The following is a 20,524-nucleotide window of genomic DNA, read 5'->3' as shown; positions in this document are numbered from 1 at the left end:
TCCTGTCCTCCTGTGAGCAGCCCTGGGAGCTGGCTGAGCACTAAAGCTGTTGGGCGGCACGGGGCATTTCTGCAGCGTGACTCCGAGTGCGGAGGCATCTCAGCTCATGTGCAGTGTGTGCTGCTGCCACTCGATGGCACTAAATTTGTACTCAAGCTCGGAAATGAGAGCTGCAGGCCAGACTAGTCCTCCTCCCACCTCCCAGAGCTGTGGTAAAGTAAAAAATACTGTTCATTACTGAGAAAGAAAAGACATTGTCTCTGCTGTGTGGGATTTTATTAGGAGTGTACAGTGTTCAGTAAGCTGACAGTATGGGTTCAGCTTGAATTGTGTAAAGGGTATACAGATATGTCAGTGCATGTTTGTCAGAGAGAAATGCCATTTGCGCTGCCGAACACAATGCAGGAGGGTGAACAAGGGCTAATGTTACATCTGAGGAGGGGAGCTGCATTAAATTCTGAAATGTTCTAATGATGTCAGATGTACACCAAGCTCCCTGATCAGAGGGGAGGTGAGCAATGGCCATAACGCTTCACTAAACAGATGTCTGTGTAGGACAGGGAGATTTTTATGTGGACACATGACACCAGATTACATCACCCTCTTGATTACTACAGGACAGTACGAATACGTCACTCTGCTCAGTTTCCAAGAAAAATCTGTTGCAGGCTTTGCATGTTTTTGCTGTCTAATAACTTTCGTTTCTGAATCCTCAGGGTGACCCAGCTCAGCGAGGGCATTTGGAGGAAGCTGCTTTCCAGTTGCAGCAGATTTTCCGGGTTGATATTTCCATTGCATTCAATATCCTTGGTAATGTGGACTCGGATTTGTTTTGTCCTTAAACCACACATTTCACTTTTTGGAGGACCTCCAAATTGTTTCAGGTCTTGTGTGAAGACAGAGATGGCATATACCCAAGCTGAAGCCTCCTTTTAGCAATTTCAGCTCTGCTTTGAGAGATTTATTGCCCTTTGTCTCATCCTGCCACCTGATTTATATCAGCATATTGAAATCCAGGCTTGGTTGAAGTCTGCACTGTAGTCCTGACATCTGTAGTTAGAAATTAAGTCATCTCTGTCTTTTTGCAACACGAATTGTCTTATCTTCATAGCTCTTTTTTCATTGTCTGAGATCTCAGTCTTCCTGGCAAGCTGAAAAAGCAATTGCAGAACTGCAACTAACTTAAGAAGAGCTGAAGGAAGATGCAGTGATCTAAGAAAAAACTCCCTGCCCTACATACACCATTAGTAGCAGCACTAAAAAAGCAAGCTGTTTCTGCATGAACCATACATTGTGCTAGCTGATGATCCCTTTTTGCAGCGAGACCTGAATAATTCCTAAAATGCAGTGTTGCTGTTTTTCCTATGGAAGCTTTGGTTGTGGGGGATGAGGGCTGGTGAGCCAGCTAGGAGTGGACTGGGCCACTTAACGTGGGCCAAGGGTGGCCCCGTAGCTCTGGGGGAGGTTGCTGTGTTTGAGACTGCATTCTGTCCTTTTTCTTTTCCTCTGTTCTTACATTGTTTTCTTCGCAGGGATTGAAAGTATGAGAGCAGGCCACTACCAGATAGCTTATACCTGCTTCAAACTGGCAGCAGATCGAGGCTACAGCAAAGCCCAGTTCAACGTGGGTCTGTGTTATGAGCATGGCAGAGGCACAGAAAAAGACTTGGAAAAGGTATCCACAACTTGTAAAGTCGTATGTGTGTGGCACAGACCCAGAGAATGGTCTTCATGGGGTGCACAGGCACATTTCTCCTTTTGTATGGGCGTGACAATCTATGAAGTCTTGCTGGAAAATGCTGGAAATAATATAAACTGCAGGTTTGCAGCACTGGCTTCGGTGTTGTAGGTCCCCGCAGAGATTTGCTCCTGAAATCCCCTTTGTCATTGCTTCTGAGGTCTTGTCGCAGGTACACAGGCTGTACCACTAGCAGCTGGGAGAGTACCCATGAGAAACCTGTCATGTTACTGTATTTAAAACACCACTGCACAGCCGAGGACTTTACATCACAAGCCATCCAGTTTGGGTACCTCGACTACAGCCTGCCACCTAGTGCATGCTGGCCGTACTCAGCATCCTGTAGCTGAAAAGATCTGCAAAGACTGCCTGTTTGGAGTAATTGTGCAGATCCCCACTGGCACAACATAAGCTTTGGTATTGTTGGCCCAGTGCCATCCCCTTCAAAACTCGGAGTTTTGACTAGAGAAGGCAGAGGTGGTTAGAGGGCTCTCTTACACTGGTAGTCCACTGTCTCACTTGAACAACCTCGTGTTCTTCAGCAGGGAAGTGTGGGAGGGCTGCCAGGGTAAGCATGTGCAGCTTATGATAGGTCTGGACAGAGAGGTTAAGCTTGTCCTGGCCAGAAGGGAGTCATGTCATGTTTGAGGGCATGTATTACCTGATTCACACACGTGTTTCTCTGTTTCCAGGCAGCTTTCTATTACTACCGTGCGGCCAGCAGCTGTCACCCCATGGCACAGTACCGCTACGCTAGATGCCTCTTGTGCCACAGTCCTGAAAATGAATGGCACAGGCTTCAGAAGGCAGTGTCTTTCCTGGAGCAAGCAGCAGTGGCTGGGCTTACAGAGGTTAGTGTCCACCACGTGGGAATGATTATAAAAGCTGAACAAACATTTTCATAGGACAGAACCATCAGAAAACCCTGTCTAAAGGATTTGAACCACAAGACATCGTAGAAAGCAGCATCTTTGGGACTAAAAGCAAAATTCTTCCTGCATATTGATACCTCTGCCAGTGTATGGGGGACAGTCCTGCCTGCACACGGAAGGCAACTAGGTGCCCATTGTGTCAGTTGTGCTGGTTGTCTGTTTTGCTGTTGAGCTTTTTAATGTGGCTCTCAGCACCCCTTCCATGTGCTTACGGGACATTTTGCTTGTTGGTAATGTGCAAGCTCCAGGCCCTGTCACACATCTGTGATAGAAATTCCCCTCTTGGCTTTCTTGCTTGAGGATAGGATGCAGCCATAACTGCTAGCCACTACACAAGGCTCTTTCTTACTTTACAAAGAAAGAGAGAGCTGAGAAGTACCAGTTCTTAGGAAACCTGTCAAGTTGTCCCTTCTTCTGTGCCAGATGTCCTTGGGTCTGCTTTGTTTCATCCAGCAGTGGCAGCCTTTCATGTTCCATGCCTTGAGAATCTGCAGCATGGATGGGATGTGCCAGCGCTCAGAGAACAGAAGTAGCTGCATGCAAAAGATAGGGGTCCACACCAAAGTACATTTCAGATTCCGAGAAGGCAAAGGGTATCCTCTATTATCACAGGTTGCCGCAACATACATATTTGTATCATACATCATGTTTTGACATACTTTTTTGCATCACTAAAAGCAATTCACACCTCTTTGTCTCCTCAGGGTAAAGAGTGATTCAAACATCAGTAGGATGATTTCTCCAGATCTCTCTCTCACTTGCATTCACAGTGGAAGTGGCTTTCCAAAGTATCTTTTGTTCCTAAAGTTTAAGGCTTCCTATTTTGCCCCAGTCATCCCACTCAGCAAACATGAACCTGACTAGAAAGTTTTAGGATGTGTCATTCAGGTGCCCGCTTTTGAATTCCCTCAGCTTTGAAGCTGGAGCCAAACATGCCTGTAACCGTTCTCTCCAACACCTAGATTAGACCATCAGCTTAGAAAAACTGACCTGCAGTTGAAAAACTATATTTCACTGCCTCCCAATGCAAAAGTACAGGTTGCTTTGGTGGAGGAACTTCCATGAGACACTTTGAGTAGGAACAAATCCTGTACTGTATCTGATTTTTCGAGATGATTCATCCGCATAGATCTGTGTACCCTGCCCTCCTTTCCCACTCTTTAGGGGATGCGTTTAGGCATGTGCCATCTTGTGTTAAGAATGCAAGCCATTCTGGCACTGAGTGTATCTCATGTAGCACGCTGTTCCAGGAAGTACATCTGCTGTGTCTTACAGACAGCTCACAAGTAGGAGCCATTCTCTGGCTCTGGCTCTGACTTCAGCAGTGCAGTTTAAAACAAGACTCTGGGTCTTGTAATGCTAATGTGGTTGTATTACTGGGTGTATAGTGGAGTTTTGTAGATCAAATAGGATTTTTTCATGTTTAACGTGTCGGACTGAGTTTCTTAGGACAGCCTCCGTTCTCCCAACAGGTTCTGCAGCAAGCAGGGTACTGTGCACACCAGTCTTGCAGGTGTCCCTGACGAGTTGCCAGAGATTATGTTCTGCTCCAGTAGCAGAGCTTTTACTGGCATTTGGACAACTTGCAAAATCAGTAAAAGAACGGGAGTAATTAAGGTGGAAAATCCTGGCTGATTTCTATCATGTGGTTTTGCTGCAGGCGCAGGCTTATCTTGGAGTGTTCTACCTGAGGGGGCTACAACCTAAGGAGAAGAGAGGTCTGAAGTACCTGTTGCTAGCAGCAAAGAACGGCGTAAGTAACCTCCTTGTAAGCTGTGATTGTTCTGAATTTGGGTTTGTTGCAGGTGGCAGAGCTCAGGGCTTCTTGAAGGTGGGAGTGTCAGGATGGCACTGTGCTGCCTGAAAGGACAGAGTGGAAAGCCCCTGAGGAGGAAACAGGCCCAGGGACACAGACCCTACAAAATATAATCATAGAAAAGCTGTATTGGGTTAGAGCAGTTCTTAGGACCAGTGCTTATGCTTTTTCTGACAAATACTCACTTAGCATAATTTTAAAGCTTTCTGTTATGGAGCCTCTATACCTCCCCCAGTCAAGCTCTTTCACTGCTGTATCACTGGGAGAACTTTTTGTCTCTGTCTTGAATCTATTCTTCAAAATAAGCCCATTATTTCTTGCCTTCTATAGAGGGGATGAACAGACTATTTCTGTTTCTTTGCAGGGATCTTTTATGTACTTAAATATTTGAACTTGCATTCAGTCATCTGTTGTTTCTGTTTTCTGTCTGTTGTCTGGATCTGCTTGCTCTCTTAAACTTTCTCCAAGTGACCCACGCTTTTTTTTTTTTGAAGGACAGTGCCACAGTCTTGGCATAATGCTGCTCCTGAGGCCTTACCAGCACTTAGAGGAGTAGACCTATAACATCACATGTCTTGCAGCCTGGTTTTTGCGTTCTTTACAGCACCATGACATTGTTCACTCATTTTCAGCTTGCACTTTATAGTAAGAGCTATTTTTTTTCTGAAGAACTCTTTCATTTTATCTTGAGTTCACACAACTTTTATGTAATGGAAAATAATGAATAACTTCCCTCTTCTTCTGGCAAGTACTTCTGATTCTGTCACCCTTCAGTATGTCCTCTCTGAGTCATTTCTTTTGCAAACTGCAGAGCAGTAGTTTATTTTGTCTCTCCTTGTAGTTAAACTGTTACATTTGTCTTGTCAGTCCTCTCTGTATTTTTCTAATTTTCGTCCATTGTAAAATGCTTTGGACTAAAACTGGACTCAGGATGGAAGCATTCCAGGGATCTTACATAATGAGATCTTCTGCTTAATTCTGTATTCCCTTCTAATATTGTTTTCCTATTTGCCTGCCACTGACCGATGTCTTGGTGGTTTCAGAAACTGTCAGGGTGACTCTCAAATTTCTTTCCGTATGCACTCCTTTGTAGTTGTTAACACTGTTTCACCTGTGATTGTGCTGGCCACTCATAGCGTTGTAGGATCTTCTTTAATTCCTTACAATAAGTTCTGTCCCTCTGAATGACATTACAACTACATCTACAACTCTTTAAAAAAAAAAAAAAAAGAAAAAAGAAAACAAACACAAAAAATCATGGGTTCACTGTTTCTCAGGTTGTTGCTCTGTTCTGGAGCCACGGGGGTAGCTCTGACAAGCATTCTTCCAAACACAGCAGTGCTTCAGAGAACTGTGTTTTATTTTGGTTACCACTCTCCATTTCATCCTCCCTTATTTTATGGGAGCAACCACAGAACATAAAAAACATGAAGAGTGTTCTTGGAGAACTGAGTCAGACCTTCAGATTTCAAAGTGTATTACAGTCATATCTGCCATGCTAATTTGGGATTCTCCTCTCCTGGCGGTGGTCTTTGAGGTGTTCATCATGTAAGAGACCACTGTTGGAATACTTCATACTTATTTAATCCTGTGTCTTGTCACATCTGAAGTGTCAATCCTTCAGCATGTTTATCTCATCCCTAAAGATGTTTATTGCTGTCATAAACTGAGACTTGCAACATTCTGCAAAGCACCCACTCGTTGAGTTCTTTGCTTTCCTCCACCAGCTAGATCTCAGACAGCAACACTCGCAATATGTTCCTTTCTCATGGCTTTATTAAAACTTGCTACTTTTTTTTTTTTTTTCAAAGCCCTATTTAGAACACTTTTCTGGCAGTCAGGCTATTCAAGTAATGTTTCTGTCTGTTTCACTGGAAAAGGTCTGTGTGACCACTAGCCCGTGTGGTCTTTTCAGTGTCTTCAGGAATGTCATCTTGTTTGTTTGCTATCTGTGAGACCCTTTTCCTCCCATTGGATCTAAAAACTAAAGCGCACAGCTGATGCACAAACATATCCTGGGTTTGGATTTGACTGCTGACCCATCTGCAGCGACATCTCGAATTTCTGGTTCATTCTCAGCCCTTGCATATGTCTGAGTAGTTCAGATGTTTTTTCTGTAATGCTTAGTTGCTTGACTTACCTTCTGCTGCTTAAGATTACTTCTGGAACATGATTGCGTGGGGCTGAACAAGACACTGGCACACTGTTGTGTTGCAGGCCTGACGGACTGCGGGGCTGCCAAGGGGAATCTTCCAACCTTGGCAGCAAGCACCTCTGGCATTTGTTATGTTTTTACAAGACATCTGTGTGAACTGTGGCAGGGCAGTCCGCAGGGTGTGCTCACAGTTTGGGTGTGATCAGGATGTGGGTGCAGCGAGTCCTCTTAGCTCTGACCCCTGAGGCAATCTGGATGCTCCATGGTGACAGCTGTTCCTTTGTTCCGGTGACGCAGACCTGGACGTTGAAGGGAAATCGGTGACTTTAATTGGAAAGGGACAGGGAGGAGTGCACTTGGAGGTATCTGGTAAGAAATTCTGCTTGACGATGTGCTCGTCAAGGGAAGGGACTGAATTACTGAAGATACAGTCTGAGGGACCAAAGGTAGAGGAGTAGATGTTGAAGATGGTGTTAAGGACTGTCTGTTCTCATTTGTGTGCTGTCGTCACTTCTCCATCATGCGGGGCTGATCACTGTGCTGTTTCCTGTGGCTAGGATGCCCAAAGCAGGTATCACGTGGGCGTTTGCTATGAGAAGGGCCTTGGGGTGCAGCAGAGCCTGGCAGAAGCAATGAGACACTATCGACAGTCAGCTGCTGCAGGGAACAGGAGCGCTCAGGAGAGGCTGCAAGTGATACAAGAGGAGATGAAAGGTACCGTGGGCAGCAGGTGAAGAGGGTTTGTTGGACTGCATCCTGCAGTGCCCCCTTGAAAGTGGGGCCCGTATCGCCAGAGAAATGGTGGCACGGGACCATGGCAAAAACAAGTGCTTTTTACTAAAGGGGAGGGAGAACGTGCCTTTCTGGGTTGTTTTCACTTCTTACCAGCTATTTCCAGTCAAGTGGAGGAGCTGTTCCCATAATCTGATGCGTCATTAATATCTTCTTTTAATGCACTTGCAGATGTGCAAAGAAAGCATCCGTTCCCTTGCGGTATCCGAGCCTCTGCCTCCAGCCCCTGTTTCTGGGCTATGGAGCACATGCCTGCAGGTCTCCCCACCTCCCAGCCCGGACAATCTGCCCTCGCCCTGCCCCACTCCTGGAGCGCAGACAGACTCCACATGATGACGCTCAGCAGTGCAGAGTGGAGCCGTGCCCTGGGAAACAAGGTGACTCCGCTGGAGCTGTAGTGCTCGGAGACCCGCTGCTGCTGCTAGAGCAGTTGGTAAGTGAAACGAGGAGGCGGAAGGGAAGCTGGACGTGCTCAGTCTGTGTGGGACTGGGCACAGGGTAGTAATGAGTCGGGAGCACTTTCTGTTAATGGAACAGGAGCCGTTTCTAAATATAGGTGTTTTCAAAACAGACCTTGTGATATTTCCTGTGCCACCACATAGCTTGGCCCTCTACCTACCAACACAAGAACGTTTCTTATGCTCCTGCACTTCCATATGGAGCTACTGTGACTCCAAAGATGCCACAGTGGGTACGATTTGGGGCTATAATTCCAGTAGCCTTGCACATCTTTCACATGGTGTCTGAGTGAGGTTTACAAGCCACCATATGGTGATGCTGGCAACTAACTCTGTTGTGGGTCTGCAATCTCTGAGGCAATTTGATCTCAGTTCAAGGCTACGCTACCAGCACAATCTGGGCTTCTCTCCACACAGACATTGTAGCAGTTCAATCTGCTTTCAGACCTCGTCAAAGCGGTGGAAGGAAGAGAGTGAATTCTTGTTATTAGGGCACAGGTTTTTGTGGGATGCAATTGATGGATCCACCTGTGCTGGTGAAAATAACACTTTCTTCAGCCATTCCACGCCTTTGTCAGCGCCCTTCAGTCCCCAGTTATTATTCCTTCAGCTCTGGCACTGAGCTGCTCCCATGGGGACACCCCTTTGAGTCACAATGAGCAAGGTTTGCTTCAAAATGTATATCATACATGTTTGCTAAGCACGTCAGCTCATTTCTACCAAAGTGGATAAGGGATGCTCCCAGCGGGCAGTAGCCACTGTCAGGCAGGCAGAGGCAAGCAGCTGGTATGATAATTTCTTCCGCTGGGGCAGCTGAATCCGGAAAAAGACATTTGTCCACACAAGTTTAAACTGGTTCAAGGGCATCTGTACAAACTGTCCAGCTTCCTGTAGCTGTGTGGCTCTGGTGCTTTGTGTAGATCAGCCTCTGGAAAACAAAGGCAACGGCCCCATCCTGAACTTGCTGTGGTCTCCATTCAGCAAGGGAGGGGCACGGCGAGAGCTCAGTGCATCTGATAGCTCAGATTGTTCTTCTAGTCTGGTCTTTCTGCCTAGACCAAACTTTCTTAGACCATTTCCTTTATCAAGCAGGATACAATTAGCAGGAAATTCCTCGGGTGGATTTCCTATTCTGTGATAATCCACAGCATGCTTACGCAGTGGTCAGGACAGGATGGGGGTAAGGGATGGGGGGAGTTGAAAGCAGTTTGCAGAATCAGGAAATCGAACCCAGAGAGGAATTTGTCTCCTTTTAAATCTGCTTACCTTAATGTATTTTTGTGTAAAGATTGTCCTTTGAGAGGCACATCAAAGTAATGCACCAGAGGAATATGCAAGGCTGTGCCGTGTTTGTCCTCTGTGTGCATTCCCAAGATGCAGAGGAGTCCTGTAGGGCTGCATCTCCTCACAGTCACAGATACGCCACCCTCATAGCTTGCACAGCTGCATCTCAGTTAGAATTTGGCTCACTGTCATTGTTTTGGTGCAAGAGCCTGTTTTGTTTGTGAAACAAAACAGCAAGACATTTCTATTAGCATTGTGGCTGTGCAAGCACGCTGGGGTAAACCCATCAGTGTAATTTATTGCCAGAGATGGGGTCATCTGTAAAGCACTTCAGGGAAAATCCAAATACAACAGTGGGTATTTGGGGTATTAAGAAGTCCACCTGGGGAAATCTTACTATGTTGCTCTTGCTATTCGGTCCCAAGAGCAAGAAAAAAAAACAAAGAAGAAAAAAAAAAAGAAAACTTATTAATTTACTTTTCTTTAAATTATGTGTATGATTCTCTGCTGCTGTGGCTTGTGTATGTGCACGATAAAAGCAGGGCACGGTAACCTCCAGTATGTGCATGGGTAGGATGCTCTTGTGATGCTCCAGCTCATATCTGCTGGGTAGTGCTGCCCGTTCTTTTTCAACTTAGCAGTGAAGATGAGAGCTAAAAGTACTACCCAAAGGCACCTGATGCAACAGCCCCACTGTCAGCAAATTAGCTTTGGAGAAACTGCAGTACCTGTGGAGAGCTCAGTGCCGTATTTTTAACGTAAAGATGCTGAGGGAAAGAAAGCAGTGTGTGTAAGGCACTGCTGGCCCTGCGCTGTGGTGGAGGGGAGGCTGGCAGCCCCTTCTCAGCACCTTTTGTAGGAAGCAGCGGTGCTGTGCGCTGTTAGCAGTGGAGGTGATGGCTTTACCCTCACTCCCACAGCGTGACTCTGCGCTCACCTGTGTAACCGCTTTGCCAGCATGCCCCAAGTTTGATCTGTGCTTTGTGTCTTAGTTGGAAGGCAAAAACTAAGGTACAGAGAAAAGAGTCCTGTGTGCACATGACCCAGCTGTGCTTACCCGTGGTTTTCATTCTCCTAAAACTTCTCCTCCTCCCATACCCGTGTGCCACCCATGCACGGTTGCGTAAGCCTGCAGATCCACTCCCAGTGCTCATGCCCCTGTTGTCTTTCCGTTCTGAGAGCAAATCCCCACAGTTAACAACACCTGTGTGTACTTCTTCCTGTTACTAACATCTATGTCATAGTGTTTCTACACATCCTATTAACCCAGAACAGTCTTACTGCTCACATACAGGTTTTCATTTTGATCTGCGTGTAAGATGGGTGAAGCCTGTGACTGAATATTTCAAAACTGTTTTCACGCTTCCCTTTTCCCAGTTTACCTTTGACAGACTCCAGCCATCTGTTGTCTGCTCCTGGGCAAGGACTGTGCTCCAAAATCCAGTGGCCTCAAGAGAGAGCAGGGAGAAAGGAAGTGTGGTCACCTAGTGCAGCCACAGGAGAGATGCCAAAGCAGATGTAGCGATCTTGAGGCATTTTACAATGCCAAACTCACAGTGGTAGAACTACAGAAGCTGAAAGCATTGGTGGGAGGCAACAGGCAGAACTCCCCTTTCTGAGCTGCCATTTCAGGCTTCCGGCAGCCACAGCACTGTGTCAGCTAAACTGGACCTTTTTGCAGAGATGGTAGTGTAAGAAAAAAAAACAATTTTATTTAAATAAGAACTGAGATCCTGGAGCCCAATTCTGCAGCATGCTGCAAAGTCCATGGCTGTGCTGCTTTATGCTCTGTGGTGCACTGTCTGTAATCACGTGGATGTATCTGCATTGTTCTCCGGTGTAATCTGACAAAGCCCCCTCTCTCAATCTGCCTGCCCTGGGAGGAGAGGGCCCTCCTGCTGTTGTGTGAGTGTGATTGTAAAGTGAAAGGGGAGGGTGGGAGGGGAGGAGGGCTAGGAAGGCAGGAACAGGCAGGGAGAAGGGAGCTACACAAGGTGAAGTCAGTCGTGGAGAAATTTGACGGGGTGAGGCAAAGGAAGAAATGTGCCTGTCATGATCAGTCTAGGCATGGATGGCACTACGAACTTCTTAAAACACGCGTGTGCACCCAAATACAGAACGCTGTGTTTGACTCTTGTCTCCTTGTCACAGCCACCAAGCTGCCTACAGAACGGGAGCGCTGTCATCCAGTCCAAGGCTCTTCCCACGTGCTGACAGCTGCCGCAGAAGCCCTGAGCCTGTTTCGTTGTGGACTTGGACCTTCTGGGACAGAATCATTTCAAAGAGGGTGCTCATTTCTGAAAGGAAAGTGCTGGCCAGTCTTGTCCCAGCGGCGTTTGAGTCAGCCCCAGCCCCTTTGCCAAAGGTCTCAAAGGTCCGTGGTTTCTCCTGCCTCGCAGCTTCCTCGTCCTGAGGTGAATGCAGAGAGTCAGGGGAGAAGACATTGTCCTTGTAGCTGCCGGCGAGTGGCAGGGAGAGCCGTGCCACCCATGCCGGGTCAGCAGCCGTCAGCCTCTTGAGGGCCAGCTCTGGAGGGAGTGAAAACAAGAACTGTTGGTGAGACGTGTGGCAGAGGAGATCAAAGGAGAAGAAAACGAGAAATGAGGAGACTTCCTGAGATCCGATGTTACAGGACTGATTGTAAGCAAATCTAGGGATAGGCTACCAGCAGCATCACTCAAACCAGCAGCTTAAAAACCAAGCAAACTAGAATTGTTTTAAAACAACTGTGTTTGTTTTGCTTTTAAATATAAGAACCATTAGGATCCCTCTGAGTTCCCATTTGTTGCGGTTTCAAGTGGCACTTCACTAAATTGTTAGCAAAGCCAAAGAAAGTGAAGGTTCGGGACTAGCTAAAGGGGAGACAACAGCAACGGAAAGCTTTCAAGGGGGAAGTGTCAAACAGAAAAATGGTCACTAGTGGACTTCCCTTACCGGTCACTCAAGAGTGGGAATTTGCTGCTAAGCAGTCAGGTTGAGACCGAAAAGAAGTGGGTTAGTGTGAAAACTAATAACAGAACTGGAATGAAATTCTGAATTATCAAACGCACAGCTGGGTGGTTGAGGACTAGTAACAAAAAATTGAGCTATAATGTATTTGTTCATCAATTGGAAACAGATGAGGAGCAGTGGGAGCCTGGTGTGGGCGTTGGCTGCAAGCTCATTAATGTCCCAGTAATGTGATTCTGCCCTGAAATGGGCAAATGAAATGATACAATGTGTTGGTCAAGATATTCCCTGTTGGCATAAGGACATATCTGCGGTATTGTTATTAGGTCTGGCAAGACCTGATTAGGAGAATTACATACAAATCTGATTATCCATCCCTGGGAAAGAGGATCTGAAATGACAGAAGTGCGGAGAAAAACTGTTGAGATGAAACCAAGAGCAAGTCTGAGCTTACAAGATGGACACCCCAAGAGGTAGGGTTGCTTAGCCTGAGGAAGCAAACGCTCACTGGGGATTTGACTGCAACCTGCTATTATTTTGATGAGATAAGCACCAACAAAGGAAATCGCTATGCTTAAAATAGTGTTGGCAAAAGAAGAAATGATTAAAAGTGTCCGTGAATAAACATATACTGCAAATTAAAGGAAGGACCCCGTAGCAGAGTGAGCCTGGAATAGCTTCCCCATCAGACGACAGGAAAGGAAGTGGGGATTCTTGTTTTCAAGGTAGAGCTTTGCAGTTGATAAACAGGCTCTGACGTGGTACGTGGGAGCTGCTGTCCAGCCCCGCACTGATTCATCCCCAAAGCTAACGAACCCCTGGAAGGGGCAAAGTGACAAGCAGGTTTGTGAAACACTCAGAGAGCAGGGAAACAACTGGTGTCTGCTAACACAGCACAGGATACCCCGACAGTCCCAGTCAGAGGGCAAGGCTTGGTGTCGTTATGTCAGTGAGAGCTGCATAATGACTATAAGGTGACCTCAGAAAGCAGGGTCCCCGTTCTCCTGCACTTCTGCTGTTTCTGGAAGGTAATCGATAACCAGCCAGAGCCGGGGACGTGTGGTCCTCGTCTGTGGCTGGTCAGCCAGCAAGACAAGTCTCCTTCCTCCATGTAGTTATCGTTTTTCTCTGAAACAGAATTGTGCCTCAGGGTGCTTGGGGTGAGGGGGGTCTGGGAGTGAAAACCTGGTACAGAGAGAAAGGTAGATACAACACTTAAATTTCGTTTCAGTGGAAGCCGCAAAATTCTTACATCTTGGTAAACTCTCAAGCCTTCTTTCTGCGATCTCAGTATTTCCTCTCAGTCACAGCGACTGTTCCTTAAGAGATCTCCCAAGCATGCTGCAGCCCCGTGTGTTTGCTTTAAAACAGTGCAGTTCTGTCCTCCACAGTCTGCAAGAAGCCACCAAATCCACTGAGCAGCGTGATGCTTCGGCTCGGGAGCGGGGCACGCAGCAGCGTGCTCACAGCAGGGAGAGCTGAGACTGTTGGCTGATCGCCCCAGCCCCTGTGGCCATGAAATCTTGTAATTAGGTATGTTTAATTTGACCGATAACTCCTCCTTGCCTTATTTTAATGGTGTGTTGTTTTATAATCAATAAAGATGTATCTTTTTCCAGCCATGGAGTGCTCTGTTTCGCTGCTAGGGGAGAGGTGCTGACAGCAGCTCCGAGCCGAGCCGGCAGCTCGGTGCTCGCGGTGCAAACACCCAAAGAGCTGGCAGGGCCCGACCGCTCGCGCAGCTCTCCCCCCGCTGTGAGTAACACAAAGGCCCAGACAGCCTCAGCCAGCTGCTACGATACTTTGAGCACAAGCAATGCTTCCTTCCTCCCTCCTTCAGGATGCAAGTCCATTTCTCTGTTTACAGTGGTGGGGAAGAAGGAAGGAGTCCAGCAGCTCCGTCGTCTGCGCTCCGTTGCCTTTTTGGGAAGGTCTGGGCTCACGGTTAAGATTATTTTTCAACACAGAAGCAGCTCGGCCTCTTTTATCACGTCCAGCACTGCCGTGTGGGCAGGAAGCTATGCTGGCATAGCCTCAGCATGCACCAGTCCTGTTTACTGCAGAATTGGAGTAATTTGGCAATACTTTATCAAATCCAAGAAGAATGGGAAATGTCCCTGTACGGCTCCGCATGGCCATAGCTCAGATTGTCTGGGGCGCAGGGTGCTACCTGCTTTTAGGGCTGGATGGGGACAGATCTGAGCCCCTCGCTGGGGCTCAGCAGAGCCGTGGGCTGGAGCTGGGCAGCCTGTGCCTGCCTGCCCCACGCTGCTGCCCTTCAGAGCCGAGGAGGCCAGCGGCTCTCGTCTCACCCAGCCCTGCTTCTTCTGCTCCTCGCTGGAACAAAAGGGCAGGAAGGCAGCAAGCAGCTCCCTCTGCACGGCAGCACAGAGGTGCCCGTGGCTGGAGGTAGAGCAGAATTTACTGCAGTCGCTCCCTGGTTTACTTCACTGGGTGCTAAAAGCCTGCTCGCAGGTGGCGTGGAGAGTACATAAACCAGTGTTATAAGCTGAGCATAAAACCATAACATGGCAGGCCATAAACAGTCCTGAAGAGCACCAAAGGCAGCTAATAACCTTTTTGCTAATCAGTGGGCTTGGAGAGCTCGAATGAAAGGACCAAAAGCTGTGAAAGGACCAGGGAAGGTGAGGCCACAGCAGCAAACCTCAATGAATTCTTCATGCCTACGCTTGCTGCGGAGGAGCACGGAGGCTCCACAAAGAAATCTCTGCTGCAGGACGTGAGTCAGACAAACTCTTTCAAATGGAAATGCCAGTGGAAGAGATTTAGAACAAATCAATAAAAGGAACACGCAGACGATGTCAGGCCCAGATGGTATCCACCTCAGAGTGCTAGAGGAACTCAGATATGAAATTGCCTGGCTTATTAGCTGATGTTCGTTAACTACCACTTCAAATGAAGGCAGTATCGGAGGAACAGAAGGTAGGAATGGTGACATGAGGTTCTGAGCTCATAAAGGTGGGCCTAGTCTGGGCAGGTTCATGGAAATTATTCTATATGAGCAGGAAGCTGAATTCCTGTTACACAGGCAAGAACTGGCATGGCATTTGCAAGATTGTGTTTTCCAAATTTCCTCAAATTTCTTGCTGTATTTGAAGGAGGTAGGTGAGGAGTCCTGGCTGACAGGGGACACCTGAGCTTGCAGAAGAGCACCAGGCAGGCTCACAGAGGTCCTGAGCTGTGCTCTGCATTAACCTGAATTACCAGCCAGGCTGTGAGAGGGACTAATGCGAGTTAAAAGCTAGGAAGCAAGAGCAGGAATAAATCTTCCCCATAAAGAGAGGTCATTACTGGAGTCCCAACAGAAAGTCTGAGACCTGCGCTTCTCACCAGTCATAACTGATGCGGAGCAGTGGCTGGTGGTGGTGCCGATCCCACTGAAATACCCCAAAGAGGGCAAAGTGAGGAGTTGCCAAAGGCCCCAACACCCAGTGACATGAGCAAAAAAAGGCTGGTGGGGTTTCTGTGCCCCCCTCTGTTGGATGGCTGGCATGGGGAATGACTCCCCATGTACTGCTGACTCCCCCCATGCAGAGGAGGGATTTGGGGTGAGCAGTTCAGTAGGAGCTTGGGAGGAAGGGAATGAAGACCAAACCAGAAGACACCTTAAACCACCAGTGCAGGTGAATCCTAACCACTGCGCGCAATTCTGCTCACCGCATCTCAACAAATAACAAAACAAAGCAGTGCGAATGTAGAAAATAACCAGGATGGTAACAGGTGAGACTAGAGCCATTCGGGCTGGTAGGAAAGAGGTGCCTGATGGGGCTCAGGGGGTCTAGAAGGTCCCAAAGGGCTCAGGAAGCACAGCTCTTCTCCTTTCCCACTCTGTATGGACCAGAGGACCATAACGCAGAGGCTCTCGGGTCAGCGTGGAAGCAGAGATTGCGCATAGCAAAAAATGCCACATGCCAGCTGCTGCCATCTATGCGGGGTTGGCGTTTTCCCTGGGGACATCCCGCCAGCCCCAGCGTGCCCCCAGCTCACACTGAACACGATGAGGCCACCTCACCTGCCTGCGGCTCCAGGAGGGTCTCCAGCTCCTCTCCCACCAGCTGCGGCACCGAGAGGTCGAAGCCGCTCTCCGAATCACGGTCCTCGGCCTCGCTCTCGCCGTGCCCGCTGTCCTTTGTGCTCAGGCAGTCAGCATCCAGCCCCGCAGCCCTGCAAGGGTCCCAAAATGCTCAAGTCAGGCTTTTGCTCCTGCCTTGCCTGCTGTTTTGGAGGCTGAGGTCTTAATACTCCATGAAGTGACCCCGAGGTGGGGTGTGGGCACTGTTCTCCTGCTGCCCGTCACCCACCAGCTCCACGCACCCCGTCCAGCTGCAGGTGGCCCCCCAGCTGGGTCAGCCAAAGCTTGCAGCTTTCTGAAATGCCACTTTTGCTATCATTTTAGTCTGAGGTGTGTTTCTTTTTAAGCATGTGAGCAAAAGCATAGAGATCAGGGGTGCCACGGAGCCCCTGAAAATTGGGCTCCAGCTGGGTGCTGGGCTATACGTGGGGCTGCTCCACATTTCTTGCCCAGGAGGGTTTCTATCCTTCTGCAGGAGGATCCCGAGCTAACGGGGAGCTGCTGGCCTTTCCCCATGAATTCGGAGCAGCTGCCCATGTGCAGGACGGGGCAGGGAGCATCACAGCCCAGGGCAGGTCTCCCTCCCTCACCCTCCAGATGGAGCTGATAACAAGAAAGGTGGAGAAAGCTGAGTCTGCCCCTGGCCTGGGCAGGAGGGGACGGGGGGATGTGGTGAGGCAGTGAAAAATTCCGGCATTCTCAGGAGCTTTCACTCACAGACAGCAACACCATTGCACCTTTCCATTGTGCTTCAACACACCGGTGTTCCCCCAGCAAGGACAGGCAGATGGTTTGTGGCCAAGGAGGAGCTCATGTGGGTGTGGAAGGAGCTGCCAGAGGTGCCCCAGAGCATCCCCAGGAGGGAGCTGGTAGCCACACCAGCATGGGGGTGGGAGCAGAGGCGCACAGCCACCTCCCGAGGCAGGAGCTGCCTCCCTGCCCCATTGCTTGTCCCATCTCGGGTCAATGAAAGCGGGGCGAGCTGGTGCTGGGGCTGAGAGCAGACCTTACCTGCTGCCGTTCTTGGCCGTGTACTTGTTTCCCCTGTGGTTTGTTTTGGGCTGGAACTGGCCCTGGTGCAGCAGAGACAGCAGCTGAGAGATTTGCTGTAAGGCAGGAAAAGCCTGTTGAGCCCTGCGAACACCGCTCAAGCTGCTTCCTGCCAGGATGTCCCCTCCGAACCGCGCCACCTTTTTATAGCGTTTCCTCCTCCTGCAGATGGTTCGGCATCCCCACGCGGGGGAAAACAAGGCACCGAGCAGCTCACCTAGCCCTGAGCTTCCCTTGTGCCCCTGCCCCTGGCCCATGGGGTTGTCCCCTCCTCCCCATGCCCGGTGCCCTCCACCCCAGCTCCCTGCATGTCCTGGTGGGCATCTGGAGACCCCCCACCATCCCCTGCACTTTCCCAGCCCACCCTCAGGGTTAGGCAAGATTCTGGGGGTCTCCACACCTCCAGCAAGACGTGGAGCATCTCCTACCTGCACCGGGGCCGACTCCATGGCGAACTCCCCGTTGGGGCTCTGCTCCGCCAGGGCCACCAGCGAGAGCCGGACCAGGCTCCTGAGGATGTGCTGGTGGGGAGGGGGCTGCCCCGGTCCCTGCGGCGTGGTGCCCGCTGGCTGGGGTGGGGACAGTGGGGACTCTCCCAGCAGTGGCTTCTCCGAGCCTTCACCACGCGGCGGGACGTCCGGGGGGCTCACAGGTGCATTTTTGGGTCTGTGGGGCTGGCAGGGCCGGCGCTGCATGACGGCGAGGTTGAACATCCCTTGCTCCTCATCCGAGTCCTTCGAGGTCCTCTGGTTTCTCAGGGTCCTGTAGAGAGTAGGGGTGAGGTGGAGGGGAGGCTGCGGGGAGCCCTCTGGGCAGGGCTGGAGGGGCTCAGCACCCCGGGGACGGCCCCGCAGCGCCGGGACCAGGTGGATGTCGGCCTTCTGGATCTGCCGGGGAGGCTTCTTCAGCTGCTGCTGCCTGCGGGCGTCCTCCGCCTCCCTGCAGTTGTAGGCCATGCCGTCCTTCTTCTCCTTGCTGCGCAGGGACAGGGTTAAAGCCGAAAGGAGGAGGCACCCGCCCAAGAGAGCGGCCAAGCAGATGACAGCCACCACGGGCGGGCTCAGCCGCCCCAGCTCCCAGGCGGAGATTTTGGAGAAGGCCCCGTGGCGTCGGAAGAGCAGGCGCACCCGCGCCTGGGTGTGCAGGGGCTCGTCCCCGCTGTCGCTCACCCTGATGGCCAGGTCCCACTGGGTGCCAGCAAGGCTGGTGGCGTTGGTGGCGTTGAGGAAGAGCTGCCCTGAGAGCGGATCCAGCATGAAGAGCCCTGCACCGTCCCCGCCCACGAGGTCAAACCTCAGAGCCCCGTTGGGACCAGAGTCTCCATCCCTGGCCACCATGGTGAAGAGGAGGGGAGTGTCAGAGCATGACACCGGCGTGGCGTTGGCCACCGCTGTCCCCAGGGTGCTCCCGTTCCCAGGGGTCACCCAGACACACCCCGTCTCAGTGCCGATCAGGAAGGACAGCGTGGCCACGCCGCCCACCAGCGCTGGCTCAGTGACAACGGGCGCGTTGTCGTTCTGGTCAAGCACAGCCAGCCGGACAGAGACGTTGGAGGCCAGCCTGGGGTGGCCACCATCCTCCGCGGTCACCAGGAACTCCAGGCTGCTCATCTGCTCGTAATCAAAAGCTTGGAGGGCAAAAACCTCCCCGGTGGTGGGGTCGATGGAGACCAGACCTGAAACCGAGGTGTCCCGGATGCTGTAGGTGATCTTCCCGTTGAAACCCAGGTCGGGGTCAGTGGCACGGATGCTGAGCAAAGAGGTCGGCGCTTCGCCGTTCTCCTCCACGGTGCTCTCGTAGGCGGCCCTCTCGAAGGAGGGGGCGTTGTCGTTGACGTCGCTGATGCAGATGGTGAGGTGCTTCAGCACGGCCAAGGAGCGCTCGCCCTGGTCCCGTGCCACCAGTGTCAGGTTGTACTCGGCACGCAGCTCCCTGTCCAGTGCTGCGCTGGTCATCAGCAGGTAGCTGTGGCTGTTGGTCCTCTTCAGCCTGAAGTGCTCGTCCCCGGGGCTCAGGGAGCAGTGCACCCGCCCGTTGTTCCCCGAGTCAGGGTCGCTGGCCGTCACCAGGGCCACGAAGCTGTCTTTGGGGACAGCTTCCGAGAGCACGGGCGCCTGCGCTGCCCAGGTGACGTGGACGTCGGGCGCGTTGTCGTTGACGTCCAGCACTTGGACCAGGATCTTGCAGTGTGCCGGGATGGGGTTGGCACCCAGGTCCCTGGCCTGCACGTCCAGCTCGTAGGCGTGGGTCTCCTCGTAGTCCAGCGGGCGCTTCAGGACCACGCTGCCCGTGCGGGCGTCGATGCCGAAGGCGCTCAGCACCTCCGGGGGCGCGTGCTTGCTGAGGCTGTACTCGATCTCCCCGTTGGGACCCTGGTCGGGGTCGGTGGCCGTGACTGTCACCAGGAGGGTCCCAGGTGGAGCATCCTCCCGAACCTCGACTGCCAAAGAGCTCTCTGCAAACACGGGGCTGTTATCATTGGAGTCGAGGACGATGACTTTAATTAAAGCGGTACCTGACTGCGGTGGCTCCCCATGGTCAGCAGCCGTCAGCACGAGGTCAAAGGAGGAGTGCAGCTCCCGGTCCACCTCTTTAACCACAACGAGCTCGGCGTGCTTTGTGCCATCGGAGCTGGAGACGACATCCAGTGCAAAGTGCTCGCTGGGGGACAGCGTGTAGGAGCAGCGTGCGTTGGGGCCAGCATCAGCATCCAGGGCGCGGTCCAGCGGGATGCGCGTCCGCAGCGATGCGCTCTCCGACATCTCCAGCTCTAGCTCGGGCGTGGGGAAGCGGGGCGCGTTGTCATTGATATCCAGCACTTGGACCTCCACGTGGATCAGAGCCAGCTGCTGGGCGGCCAGCACATCAAAGGAGACCCAGCAGGGATCGCCGTGCCGGCACAGCTGCTCCCTGTCCACCCGCCCGGCCGTGCTCAGCTCACCGTCCGCACTCCCCACACGCAGCGGGAACCCCCCGGGGCTCTGCAGCAGACGGAAGCTTTCCTCCATTTCACCACTCTCACCCCACTTGAAGTGCTCGGCCAACGTCCCTATCACCGTGCCCTCCGGCACCTCTTCGTACAGCCGGTATTGCACCGTGAACGTGGCCACCTCCTGAGCATCGGCGGAGAGGAAGAGGTACCACCAGAAGGCCGGGAGCTGCAGAGCGGAGCGACCCAGCAGCAGCAGCCCGCTGACGATGCCCACGGCCCCGCCGCTCCGGCCAGCAGCCACGGGCTTCCCCGGCTGCCTCCGCAT

General features: G+C 51.2%; 2 protein-coding genes across 2 annotated transcripts in view; one reads left to right on the top strand and one right to left on the bottom strand.

The window, feature by feature from the left end:
• The window catches only part of DELE1 (DAP3 binding cell death enhancer 1), a 20,171-nt gene extending 8,781 nt beyond the window's left edge, over positions 1 to 11,390 (top strand). The window contains exons 6-12 of the mRNA XM_032197092.1: positions 717 to 810; positions 1,533 to 1,675; positions 2,431 to 2,589; positions 4,331 to 4,423; positions 7,199 to 7,355; positions 7,605 to 7,866; positions 11,327 to 11,390. Of these exons, the coding sequence (XP_032052983.1) occupies positions 717 to 810; positions 1,533 to 1,675; positions 2,431 to 2,589; positions 4,331 to 4,423; positions 7,199 to 7,355; positions 7,605 to 7,831 (873 nt within the window). The 3' untranslated portion in view covers positions 7,832 to 7,866; positions 11,327 to 11,390. The remainder of the gene's footprint in view (positions 1 to 716; positions 811 to 1,532; positions 1,676 to 2,430; positions 2,590 to 4,330; positions 4,424 to 7,198; positions 7,356 to 7,604; positions 7,867 to 11,326) is intronic.
• On the bottom strand, positions 10,948 to 20,524 carry PCDH12 (protocadherin 12). The gene is made up of 5 exons (XM_032197091.1): positions 17,890 to 20,524; positions 17,696 to 17,859; positions 17,229 to 17,323; positions 16,158 to 16,309; positions 10,948 to 11,703 (listed from the first exon to the last, which is right to left on the bottom strand). The coding sequence occupies exons 1-5, from the start codon at positions 20,522 to 20,524 to the stop codon at positions 11,339 to 11,341; spliced, it is 3,411 nt and encodes a 1,136-aa protein (XP_032052982.1). The 3' UTR covers positions 10,948 to 11,338.

The sequence above is a fragment of the Aythya fuligula genome, chromosome 14 (assembly GCF_009819795.1).
Source record: "Aythya fuligula isolate bAytFul2 chromosome 14, bAytFul2.pri, whole genome shotgun sequence".
Classification (NCBI taxonomy): Eukaryota; Metazoa; Chordata; class Aves; order Anseriformes; family Anatidae; genus Aythya; species Aythya fuligula.
The sequence above is the reverse complement of the archived record's forward strand: the minus strand, read 5'-3'. Positions and strand labels throughout refer to the sequence as shown.

Bases quoted from the DNA above. Each gene is read 5' to 3' on its own strand.
- PCDH12 (XM_032197091.1), bottom strand. From the start codon at position 20,524: ATGCGGAGGCAGCCGGGGAAGCCCGTGGCTGCTGGCCGGAGCGGCGGG. The intron at 16,310-17,228 runs GTAAGGTCTGCT...GGACCCTTGCAG, and splicing joins ACGGCCAAGAACGGCAGCAG to GGCTGCGGGGCTGGATGCTG. The intron at 11,704-16,157 runs GTGAGGTGGCCT...CACTCCCTCCAG, and splicing joins CCTCCTGGAGCCGCAGGCAG to AGCTGGCCCTCAAGAGGCTG.